We start from the raw sequence: 12,641 nt of genomic DNA, 5'->3' as shown, positions 1-12,641 counted from the left end.
TACATCAGGAAGGATAGCACTCTTTTATGTAAATATGTGAGAAAATTGAATTTCCTGGTCCTTGTAATAAAATTGTTTAGGAAACTGGGTGTGCTGCTTGCAGTCAGCTCAACTCCATAAATATTAGGGTCCATGATTAGGAGAAGCCCAATAGCATGAAGGTGAAGGTGAGTGCCATATTTTCACCACATTCTGTCAGATGCACAAATAACTTGCTGGTCTTGATTTGGTCTACTTGAAAGTCGCGGCAATGTTGCAATTAAGCTCATGTCCACTTAAAGCAACATTTAACTTTAGAGCAAGTAGCTACTTCAATACATAAAAAAAAAAATGCTTCGTTCAATGTAAAAGCACAACAACATAATATGGTAGCAGATGTTAGAACAGAAGTGGTACTCTGAAACTTGACTGTGGATGATCTCAGCAGATAAATTAAATGAAATGAGGGTTCAGGTACAATTCAGGGGACAGAGGGTTAGTGAATGATGGCATTCCAAACACAGGTTGAGGCAGGCAACTGGTGTGAGTGGTCAATGAAACCATGAATGTACCTAACTAACATTCTAGGTAACTGGAAGAAATAGTCACCGATTTGCATTCTTGGTAAGTCAGCACACAGGACAGTTCCCAAAGACAATGCTTCCTTCCAGGTACTTACAGTACTTAACCTTGAGATAACCAGACCTGCTCATTTAATTCTACCTGTTGATGCCTCGCTTCTACCTGCGTGACCTTAACCCCACAGGAATTATCTTCATTCATCTAAATAGCTCTGCAGTCTGTTTCACACGAAGCCTACACCTTCGGTCCTTTTATGAAGGTTCATAGTGTTCATGTTACCTGAGGTGATGGCAGGTTTGTCACTGGGCCTTCCTCTATGAACTTAATATAAACTTAATCGACTATGAAAAGGTGAGAAAGAGATCATCTAAGTTATGGAAAAGACTCACTTGACCAACACCTGACGGTCCCTCAGAGCCAAGTCCTCTGGGCCACTTTACATGCAAGGCCATTCAGCAGCTGTTGTACAGGAAACTGAAATGAGGCGCTCAGATTGGGGGTGTGGGGGGTTGATGATGTAGAAAAAGGTTTTAAGAATCTGCTAAAATTCAGCCTAGGACCAAGTGGCATAACTGTGGATGGTAACTCAAGCCTGTTAATGCCTTCCTCACAGCCTCTGGTAAGCAACAGAATTGCTCATTTAGGAGCAAGGACTTTGATCCAATTTCTAAAGAAGAGAACTGCAGTTCAGGTCAGTTCATCTCATTTCTAAGCAAAGGAGAAATACCATTTTAGCTACATCTATTCATCAAGATTAAAATCAGAATTATTTATAAATAGATAAAATGTATACATATGAGAAATGCTTAAAAGAATACATTCTTTTTCATAACTACTTTTCAGGTGGGTGTTTCCTGTTATGAAACTTAGTGGTGGAGGCAAAGCACAGATACACTATCAGAATGGTTTTCTCAGTGATGACCAGCTTCACCAGACATTTTACAGAGGACTTCCTTAATCCTTGCTAACAAAAAAAGAACAGGTTCCAGTCCCTAATAAGAAATGCACCAAGTGGTGAAGCACTTATGGGCAAGAAGAAGCAGGGGCTATCTCCCTACCTCCATTTGGATTAGCAGCCTTGCTGTTCTGGTTTGCGGGTTAAAATGAGTCTTAAGGCCTCCGCATCGTTAACAGGTCTGTACCCTTAATGCTTGGAGTGACTCAATACCTTCTTAATTTCTTCAGTGGGTTTACAGAAAATAGAGATGAATTTTCTAGTCTGGCTGAGGGCTATGAAGAGCACTGAGAAGGTATGAGAATACTCTAGTAAAGAGGAAGGAAGGGAGCAATGGCCAAACACTGCAAAAGAGAGAACATATAACATAAACAAAATCTGATTTTATTAAAGAAAATGCATGAGATATTGATATTATGAAAGTGTAACAAATATGAAAGCTCTTAGGTCTTTCTATGTCTAGTGGATTGTCACTGTTTATATTCTGACGGCACCAATAGGAGACAAGGCATTCCCTAGATTTCCTTGACAAATAATACATTGTGAGCCCTGAGTCTAGAGCTCACGATCAATCCTGAAGAAATAGTAGTGATTTTTATTACAATGCCAATTCTACTGGTTCGCCAGCTGTAATTATAGGAAAATGTGAAGATCCTGAGACTTGAGAATGCACCCAAGGTGACCTGAGAAAATAGTTTCTTATTTATCCAAGTCCACAATGTATTTGTAAACAGTGGTATTGATTCTCCACAGCCATTCATGTAAAGCAGCCTTATTATTTAATAATTCACTCTATGCACACAGGGTCAACTAACAAGTTGGCACCAAACTTAGCCAACTAAGCTGTCAACGATGCAAATATGTCTGAAGAAGATTTGGGAAAACTCACTCTGGCTCCTAAAACTTGGTTATGTTTGTATGGTTTCAGGACTTTTCCCTAAAAAACCAACTGGAACTTAAGATTTAAACAAGGCTTTATTTAAAAATATTGATACTAAATTTCATGATATCTAGTTTATCATGAGAATACTAGAATTTGAGATGAACATTTGGGTTTTGGTTTTTTTTAACCTTCTATAAAGCTAAATGGTCTTTATTTTTAAAAACAGAGAAAAGGTCATATTGTTAATCATAGTACTCTTGGAATGCTCCTGTTTGTTTAGCCAGATTCTTTACTGCATAAATATGATATTTAAATAAGGTAATTAAGTACAATACATTATTATTGGCAGACATGAAAACTAATGAATGCCACTAAATAATGTCACTAAATATGATGAATGCCACTAAATAAAGCCCAAAGAAAAATACACTACAAAATTTATTGTTTACTTTGATGTCTTACATATAATTATTTTCTATGATTTATATAGATAGCTATTTTTCATGTGCAATTGAAGGCAGCTTATATGATTAACAAGCTTCTTTATTTAAAATACTTTTAATCAATCTCCACTATCATTCATTTTTGAAGAAGAAGAAGAAGAAACAAGAGTCATGTATTAAACCATTTTCTTTGTCTGCGCCTTTTGGCCTATTTCCTGTAAATGTGGCAATAAACAAATAAATGTCTCAGCCATAACTTAGGCATATGCCTCAGCCTAAATTGCTTTAGAAATCATCAGTGAGAGAAGAGATTTTAATACTTCTAACAACTTAAAAATACTGAGTTCTTAAATAAGTATAGTCCACTGGACGTCCGCAAGTTAATGCAGGAGGAAGTCGGCGGCCAAACTGTTAACAAAACCAGCTTATTTGTTAAGATATTTGATGGTGTATATGTTACGTGTTTCATTTTTAATATCACTCACTATTAATTGCAGTTTGGTAAAACTAGATTCATCTTTGGACTTAATGATAATATATATAAATATAGTTTACCCACATAATAACTGTGAATATAGAATAAAAATATTACATTTTACTGTTTTTTTGTCATATTATTTTAAAATCTCATTACATGTACACAAATATATAATTTCATTACATATATCATTTCATTAGACATATACGCGTATATTTTACTTAAACCTACAAATGTGATCATATCAACAAGTTATTATTTGTGTTTTTCAATGCTATCATTCTCCTTTTACAGCTAAGACTACTGAGATTCAGAGATACTAACCAGGTTACTTAATCTTTATAGTGGGTAAGTAATAAGGCGGATTGTGGCTCATGTAACAGTGCTTGTTCCATGGAAATCAACTTCCCACATTCAAGGTTTTAGGTTCATTTGCTGTTCATGTTGGACTCGAGTATATGAAGACTTGCTATTGTGCTAGAGATTTGGAGTTCACCCACAGATCCTATTTTCCTATTCTATCACCATCATTTTGCCTGGGAGGCAAATGAAGGCTAGTGAAGTGAAGTAACTGAAGAAAACCGGATAGAGATAATGACATACTGTAACTCAAGCCCTGTGGTCTTTTGGATGCTACGTAGAGATGAAGATAATTCATCTAGAAGATCACAGCCTAGCCTCAGGAGGCAATCACAAGGATATTTCAGTGGGTATATGCATACGCATTCCTCTTGCCATCTTAACAGTAGAATTCATCCAGATGTATTTCAACATTTCCTTAAGAAATAATGTTTCTAAAATGACCCTGTTAGAGCTCTCAAACCAACCAAAACCTGTAGCACATTGGTGCCCTGATGCATTTCAATCAAAGAAGAAAATGTGATGCAACAAGGAACAGATTTAGCAGTAGAGTTGCACTTACCTTCATAAGTCCCGCTTTCTAGGAGAGCACCACTTTTCTCCAATTCCATGAAATCTTCAACGGTGATGAAAATATAGTCCACTCCTGGGACCTCACCCTCCTTATGTGGCCTTGTGGTGCCTGAATAAGGAAAATTAAAAACAAAAGAAAGACTCTAAGTGATTTGTTGTTGAACTTTAGAAATACCATCATGCTTCTGAATATTCAATTATACTTGATTGTACATCCTGCTGGTTGGCAGTTGGCATTTGTCCTTCTGTTTGTTAATAGAAAAGAGTGGGGGTAAAGATGAAAGTAAATATACAAAGCATTTTTCGTCCTCAAGCTTATAAAGAGTTCATTGCCGGGGAATGTGGCTGCATAGATTTTTCTGTGAAAAATGTAGACCATTGTGCTCTTTTTGAAGAGGTGGTTTGAATACTGAGCCAGGCGTTTGCTAGCTCAGGAATTTCCATACTATCTCATATCCATGAATGAGCCTCTATTGTTCTACAGAGTGCTCTACTATGACATAAAATACAATGGCAAATAAAAATGTTAGCAAAATGTCGATTTATTTGTATATTTTCATGATCTGCTCCTTTAAAAGAGGTGGAACTGTTGGTTTTCATTTGTTAATTTTGCACCAGATCCTAACTTATATTTACCTACAGGATCCCAAAATCATTATAATACTTAAAATCAAATTAAAGAATAATGGAATTGAGTAACAATTATAATTGAGTTAATATTATAATGCTCATATATAGCTTCTTTCCTTCCTTCCTTCTTTCTTTGCTTCCTTCTTACCTCTCTCCTTTCTTTCTTTCCTTGCCTCATTATTTCCTTTAATTCTCACTGAATTGACAGGTGACATGCTCCAGAGGCTGCCGCAGGGACACACCGCTCCTGTTTCCTGTGTCACCCCTAGAGTGAATGGGGCTTCTGTGGCCAGGGTCAAAGACACATCAGCCTGTGGCTGGAAGACTCAGTCTCCCAGACCTGCTGTCTCGTGGTGAGGTGGGAACCAAAACAGAGACATATGGCTGTGGGTTTTTTTTCTGGTACACTTGCTTCCCTAAACATTCCCAAAGTTTCTTTGTTTCTTTTTCTATGCCACCTACATCAGGCATTTTGCACAGTCAGATTGCAATTTATATAATACATACATGTAAATAGTATGCAGAAATATACAGAGGGCAAATATATAAGCAAAGTAATAGTACGTTGGCAGGTTTCTTCATATTGAAAATCTCCTCCATATTCTCTATATGCTAAACAAAAAGTATTCAAATACTTAAATTTTGTTTTCACTCTCCTAAATCTTTATCAACTAGCCATAAAAGTAGCCAGTCAGTTCTCCTTTCAGAGTAGTAGGATCAAATCTGAACTGCAATAGGGGCATAAACTACTGTCAGAGTATACAATGTGCTAGGGAAGTTGACTTCTGGTAAAAATAATTTTCATTGAAAACATTTTTTAAGGTTTGAAGGCATTATTTTCTAAAATTATATATTACAACCCTTCTTTTGGGGGTTGCAAAACAACTTTTTTCCATAATCATGTTTAATGATTTTCCCCTGAGTTTCTTATTTTATTTTGTTTAACTGAGTCACAGTTTATAATATATCCTGCTGCTTTTATGCTGTAAAATATAAACCTCCCACACTGAGTATGCATAATGTTGTCAAATTAATGTTTCTATGAGAACCTTAACTTTTAATATCCTGACTTTTACGTGCATAACCCTTGTGAATTAAAAGCACATTATCATGGTTTTGGGCAATCCATTTGCTTTTCTGTTTGTTTAGAACACACATCATTAAGAAAACTCACATAACAAAATTTCAATTTTCCTTCTTTATCTGTGTATTTCAGAAAATACAGTCTTTGATTAATTAACCGCTTGCAGGGTGGTAATGCACTCCTAGCACAATGTAAACACTGGACCACATACTTGAGGGCAATTTCCAGGGCTGCTGACTTGACTGGAATTACTTGGTATGCATGTGTGGTTGCATTCTTTGGGGAGGACCCTTTGGTTCAATGGGTGGTTTTTGGTCCCCACCTTTTACCTCAGGCCAACGTGACTGACTTTTGCATGGAGATGCGGACTTCCAGGGGCTGTTGCTGTTGACCTGCTTGATGGTGGCTGCTTATTTGGACTGGACTTATTTCCTTGTTACTTGAAGATGTTCTACACTACCATCTCAAATGCTGTAATTACTATCTCTGACATCGCTCTCACATGCTCTTTCTCATTCTGTTCTTTCTAATTACAACCTCCAGTTTCTGGATCTCTCCTAAGTTCCCTGATATTCCCCTAATTTGGCGTCATTTGCCTAATTACTAAGCAATTGGGAACAACCTAGAATCACTTCTTTCCTTTTGTTCACCTTCACAATTTCCCAACTCTTACTAAGCCCCCAAGTTCACTATTGGCTATGTCATTCATAGACTGCAGTTGCTACAGAAAACCATGAACTTTCACTGTCGATATACCCTATCAATTCAGATTATCTAATGTCAGCTTGATTCTACTGATGCTTGGCAATCCTTTTATATGAGTCTTCCCTCTGTGTCACAGACTCAGATGCTTTGACTTTCAGCAAAGGATATGAGCTTATTCTCTTTTAGGTAAACTAAGAGATGATTTCAAATCAAATTCCCTAAAGTTTTCTAATTTCTGCCTCCCTTATCTATATTATCTTCACCCTTAGTTGAAATCATCCATCCATCTCGCTAAGACAAATCCCTTCTCCTCTGCCTTCTTCAAAGTTTAATTTTTAGTTTTTATAAAAGGTACATATACAGATATTTTAAAGATTCTACAATTCTACAAGGTTTGTTATTAAAAAAAAAAAAAAAAAAAAACAGACTATCATCACCCTTCCCCCCCACACAAACCTTTTCCTTTATCCAGAGGCAAACACTTTCACCTCTTTTAATTGATTCTTTAGCTTTACTTCCATATCTTTAAATAGTTTATTTATGATGTCTCTTGTTTTTTACTGTAGTCATTATTTCTTAATTTCTTGGCATAAAAAATAAGGATTTAGCTTATTTTTGCCCACAGTTCTGCACACCACTTTGTCTTTCTTTCCTCCTTCCATTTCCCCAATAGAGCAAACGTGTTTAGATTACTATTTATGTTTACAACAATAATCATATGTAAATCTATTCCCATCTGAACCTTGTAGTGTACTAATTTTACTTGCTTGTATAACTTTTTGTTTACTCTAGAGATTTAATGTTTCAATATATTAATTAATAACTCAATTAACTCTCATCACTGGATAAATATCCTCTCAAAATATACAAGTATATTTGGTATTTTATCAAGTTTATCCTATTGAAGAAAGCTCTCCTGGAGCCTTTTGATAGGCTCCAATGTCGACTATGTTGGCCTACCACACCGCTGCCATCCTGGGATCACCTTCTGCCATCATCTTGGGGACTCACTTATCCTGTTCCCTGTGTTGTACCCCGTCTTTCTCAGATCCCATGTCTCCTTTTGTGGTCTCTTCCCTCATTTTCTCACAGCACATCTGTTAGAAACTTTCTGTCAAAGGTTGCATAGGAGTTACATTTTTGAGATTTTGCATGTCTGAAAATTTCTTTATTCTACCCTTACAGGTGTCAAATTGGACTTGGAATTTCAGGAAAATATCATAATGAAAACATATTTTCTCTCTCCTGCTCCTCTGTTAATTTACATCACCATTCTTCCAGCCATGCATGCTTTGAAATGTTCCCTCAGAGTCACATATGAAGTCTCCCTCATTCTTTTATTTCATCTCCAGGTATTTAGCAAATTCTATGCCCTATAATTCCACAACGTCATCCTTCCTTTCTTCTCTATTTCTGTTCAAAACACTGCCCTCCTAGAGCAGGCCATGGCTATGTGATGGTTGTGCCAGCCTCTCCCTGAGTCTATCACTGCATTCCCTGATTAGCTGTGGTAAAGCATGAGGCTGACCACACCTTCTCCTAAGGGCTCATCTACCCAGTCTAGTCAAAGGACTTAGCTGAAAAAAAGGTAAGAACAGGAAAATACTGAGAATTCAAAAGAGTCAGAAAAAGCCCATATTCTATTACTGACAATAAAAGGCAACTCTCGTGGTATGTCAGGTTGTAGCGTCTCATTAGATGAATTTGTCTCAATGAAACATTGCAGAGGACATAATTTAAGAATTTCCTGCTTAAGAAATATTTTTCTTTCTAGCCTGCCATGTGTCACTCTCCTTTCTTTTTAAGCATAAATTTTCTGCCATAGAATTCTTCTTTGGTTTAGACAAAACATAAACTATCTTTAAAACATATGTAGACTATAGTAGATAAGAATGGAAGCCATGGAATCAAACAGCTTGGGCTTTTGGAACTCTGCTAATTGCTATCAGAATTACCTTGAGGAAGGTCTTTCACCTCTATAGGCTCTAGTTTTCTTATTTGTAAAATAGAAATAAAACTAGGAGCATCTTTAAAGGGTTGATTTGAAGAACAAATGAGAAATCGATATAAGGAACTAAAGACAATGTCTGGAACATATTAAGCAAAAAGGATTGTTGTCTGGAAGAACAGTGATGGCATCATGAACAGATTTTTTTCCCCATGAATTTTTGTCATAAACATTAATTGAGCACTTACTATGTGCTAGGCACTATTCAAGAGACTTGAATAATACAGAATAGGATCCCTCCCCTCATAGGGGAGAGACAGAGAATAAAATTAAAAAGTAAGTTATAAAGTATGCTGTAAAGAATTAAATCCTATTAAATGACCATAAATAAAATCACCAGCACCTATGGACTATTTAGTGGATCAGTTACTTAGATTATTAGCTGTTAGCTTAGACAATAAGAACAAATGTTTGAACAGAAGAGAGATTGCAAAGGACCCGAAGGGAAACAGAGCTACAATATTTGTGGGCTGCAGGCTTCCCAAAGCTGAATCACTTGGCTAGAGGCCTTTGGGAGGCAACAGGAGATCCACACAGTGTCTGTTTATAGTTTAAAGAATCACAAAATTCCTGAAGAGAAACATCACTTATTTCACATACTGTTTGTTCTAGCTTAGGTCAATTGGTTTATACATTGATGCAGAATGCAGGCATTTTTGAACTTTCAAGGTTATTTTCATAGGATTGATAAATATGACAGTACGTGGTGGTTTCTAACAACTGACGTACCTGCACACACATATATAAAACCCCTCATTTTTAAAGGAAAAAGGTGGAAGAATGGTATGGCAGAAAGGTTCTTAGAATTGAAATTCAGAACATCAGTATTCTCTTTTGTTTCAACATTTTAGGTATGTGGTCCTGGCTTAAAATATCATTTAGTTGATCACCAATTTTCTTATCATGCAATGAGGTAAATAATATATATGAAATGGCATTATAAAAAGTAAAAACATGAACACTATGGCTTTATTTCCTATTGCTTCATTCCTCTTTAGTAATCTTAATAGAACTACTAAAAATAATACAATTTAACAAACATTGTTGATGGTATCTTATTTTTAGACTCTGTTATAATCAGTTTTAAATTAATTTTATTTAGGCTAACACTTCTTATTTTTAAAATTTTTATTTATTTAAGTGTGTTTTTCCGGGACCCATTATTTCCAAGTCAAGTAGTTGCTTCAATCTAGTTGTGGAGGCCGCAGCTCACAGTGGCCCATGTGGGGATTGAACAGGCAACCTTGTTATTAATTGCACCATGCTCTAACTAACTGAACTAATCGGCCACCCCTAGTCTAACACTTCTTAAAAAGAAAAAAATTCTTGTGCTCAAAGACACAGATTGCCTGGGTATAAAGAAATACAAGTTGAGAGATAAGTCCATTTCTTTTGATTATATATTAAAATGTGGAACACAATCTTTTGTACTTATGAGGGTCCTTTGTGTTTTGTAAGACAGATACTTAAGACCGGGAGAGCCTATGGACTAGGTGGCAAGAAATTTTTAGCATTTTCTGAATCATATGAAAAGTGTAAAAATCCTCATAAAACCTGATTAATGGGTCATTTCATTTTATCTACATGCACAGGACCTTTAACAACATAAGTCAGAAAGCATAATTTTAGATCTAAGTGTCCAGGAAGAAAATATATTAGTTTGTGTTAAGTCAACTGGCACCGGAAAGAGAAAGCAATTGGCAGAAGGAGAAAGCAATTGGTGATCTATGAAGACCCCTTTGGAAAGAAATACAATTCTAAAAAATAAGTCATATAATCTGAAATGTAATGAAGTGCTGTACAATGGCAATATTTCAGTAAAGGTAATTAACATCTAGACTGGAGAAACAGTTCAGCTGAATTTCCTTAATTACCTTTGTTTTATGTTTAAATAATTATAGTCACTTTCCCAATTCAAAAGATTTTGAATAGGGAGGGGACAATAAAGTAAGACTCAGCAATAATAACAAGTAATCACTCAGCATTAGGAATAGGGTGACAGTTAGGGTGAATAAGAGGAAATATAGATGATTCATCATGTAACTAGAGTTGAAGCTCATCTTCTTTTATTGCTCTTTTATATTTGGTTGGTACTTTCCTAAATGGTGTTTAGAAAAGTCCAATAAATTTTATTATCCAAATTATGGTTTATATATTTTAATCTTTATGTCTTCCAGACCACTCTTCCAAGGAAGACTAAATAGAACAGAAATGAAGGAAATGCTATTAAATTAAGTCTTTGCTTTATCTCCTATTGCTTTATTTCTTTAAAAAAAACAACTTATTAAATAATTGCTAAATTAAGTAGTGCATGAATGACACCTCCTTCATGAGTTAAGGAAAGAATACAGTACTTCTGCTCAAAAGACCTGTCTGAAGAGAGTGAATTTGCTCCCAAATGGTTAGCTTATTATTGATACACAGTGAAAGCGCATGAAGGCCACTTGTCATTTTGTTACCATGACAACTGAGGGTGCCAGTGGAATTTTTTATTCTACTTTTTAAATGAAGGAACATTGCTCCTTTTGACTTAGGAAGAAAAGAGTATGACATTTGGGGTGAATAATTCTGAAACACATTTCCTCTCAGTCTTCTGATACTTCCTAATTTTAGAAAAATGCTTAAAAAACAGTCACTGACTTACAGGAAAGTATTCTGTCCTGCATGGCGGGCAGTGCCGTCATCTATTGTGATCTATGTTGATGTGCTGAAAGTTCTGTAGTACCCACTGCATTGCAGGCACAAAATACATATTTACCGAAGTAAACTAATTGTTAATAATCAATGTTTCTAAGCAGATGGGTCCTGGGTGAGAACCTGAGAAACTGAATTCTTTTTGTATGCATGCTTCTGAATATATTCTCTCTTTATTCCTTGTGTTTCTCAACTGCAAGCTGGAGAAAATAAATATTGACAGCTACAGTGACTTTCTCTGCATTTGACCTTTAATTAACTTACTCTTAGATTCCTGAAGACACTTCTTTAGTTTGTCACTTACATATTATTAGAGAGTGTGATCATCACCAAATTTGTGTGTGTACTTCAAATAAAAACAGTCAGGAGATTCCTTGGTCAATGCCTCTAATTAAGTTTTGCATAATCAGCCTAGGCGGTGGGTTTTATTACATTCATTTTCAATCATATAAAATCCAGACGTATAATTTTATAAATAGAGCTAAAGTAAGCAAAGCAAATAATACAGTTTGGGTCATTGAATCCCATGTGATAGACAAATTATAAAGCAATGTTAGCTTTATGGATTTCGTATCAGCTAATGGGGTGGGTTGGGTTAAGGTTAGAAAGTAAAACCTGAAATTAGACTCAATTAATCACCTACTAAGTATAAAAATTATTTACTGCCTTAATAAAACATTATATATGCTTTGTAAAACATTGAAGATTTGACAAACCTACTTGGACTATAAAACACCAGTAGTAAATTTGACTTATTTTTTTAACAGTGCATTGCTCTAAATCTCAGTCATTATTTCAAAACTCTTTTATCCCCTAAAAGCGTGTACTGTCAGTTATAGTTTAAGCTTCATTGACATATACTAATAATGCTATGTATGTTTCAGATACAGAGAAGTTTTTGAAGAAAACAATCTCTCCTTGAATATCTCTGTTTATAAATGTTCAGACTTGTGTCCCATATGGCACCAATTACTGTTTCACATCTTGTAACAGTTTGGATTGAGGCAGCATCATACCCAAAGGAGTGGTTCTTAAAAGGTAGGATGCTTCAGAATCACATAAAGAACTTGTTAAACATACATTGCTGGGTGTCATGCTCAGAGTTTCTGATTCAGCAAATCTTGGGTTGGGGCCTGAGAATTTGCATTTCTAAGAAGTTCCCCAGTGACCTTGATGCTGCTGGTCCAGGGACTGTAAATTGAGAATAGCTATTCTAACCTCACTCAGATCTCAGGAAACACAAACTAAAAGCAGTGTTAAATTTCAT

The 12,641-nt window shown here is 35.6% G+C and overlaps 1 protein-coding gene across 4 annotated transcripts in view; it reads right to left on the bottom strand.

Moving 5' to 3' along the window:
- Positions 1–12,641, bottom strand: part of MAGI2 (membrane associated guanylate kinase, WW and PDZ domain containing 2) — a 1,330,546-nt gene that overhangs the window by 559,643 nt on the left and 758,262 nt on the right. For all 4 annotated transcript variants that reach the window (XM_081079965.1, XM_081079966.1, XM_081079968.1 and 1 more), the window contains one exon: positions 4,243–4,362. In XM_081079965.1, coding sequence (XP_080936091.1) covers positions 4,243–4,362 — 120 coding nt within the window. The remainder of the gene's footprint in view (positions 1–4,242; positions 4,363–12,641) is intronic.

Source organism: Rhinolophus hipposideros (genome assembly GCF_964194185.1).
Source record: "Rhinolophus hipposideros genome assembly, chromosome: 18".
In the NCBI taxonomy this organism is placed as follows: Eukaryota; Metazoa; Chordata; class Mammalia; order Chiroptera; family Rhinolophidae; genus Rhinolophus; species Rhinolophus hipposideros.
Note: the sequence above shows the minus strand (reverse complement) of the source record. Positions and strands in the feature narration are given on the sequence as shown.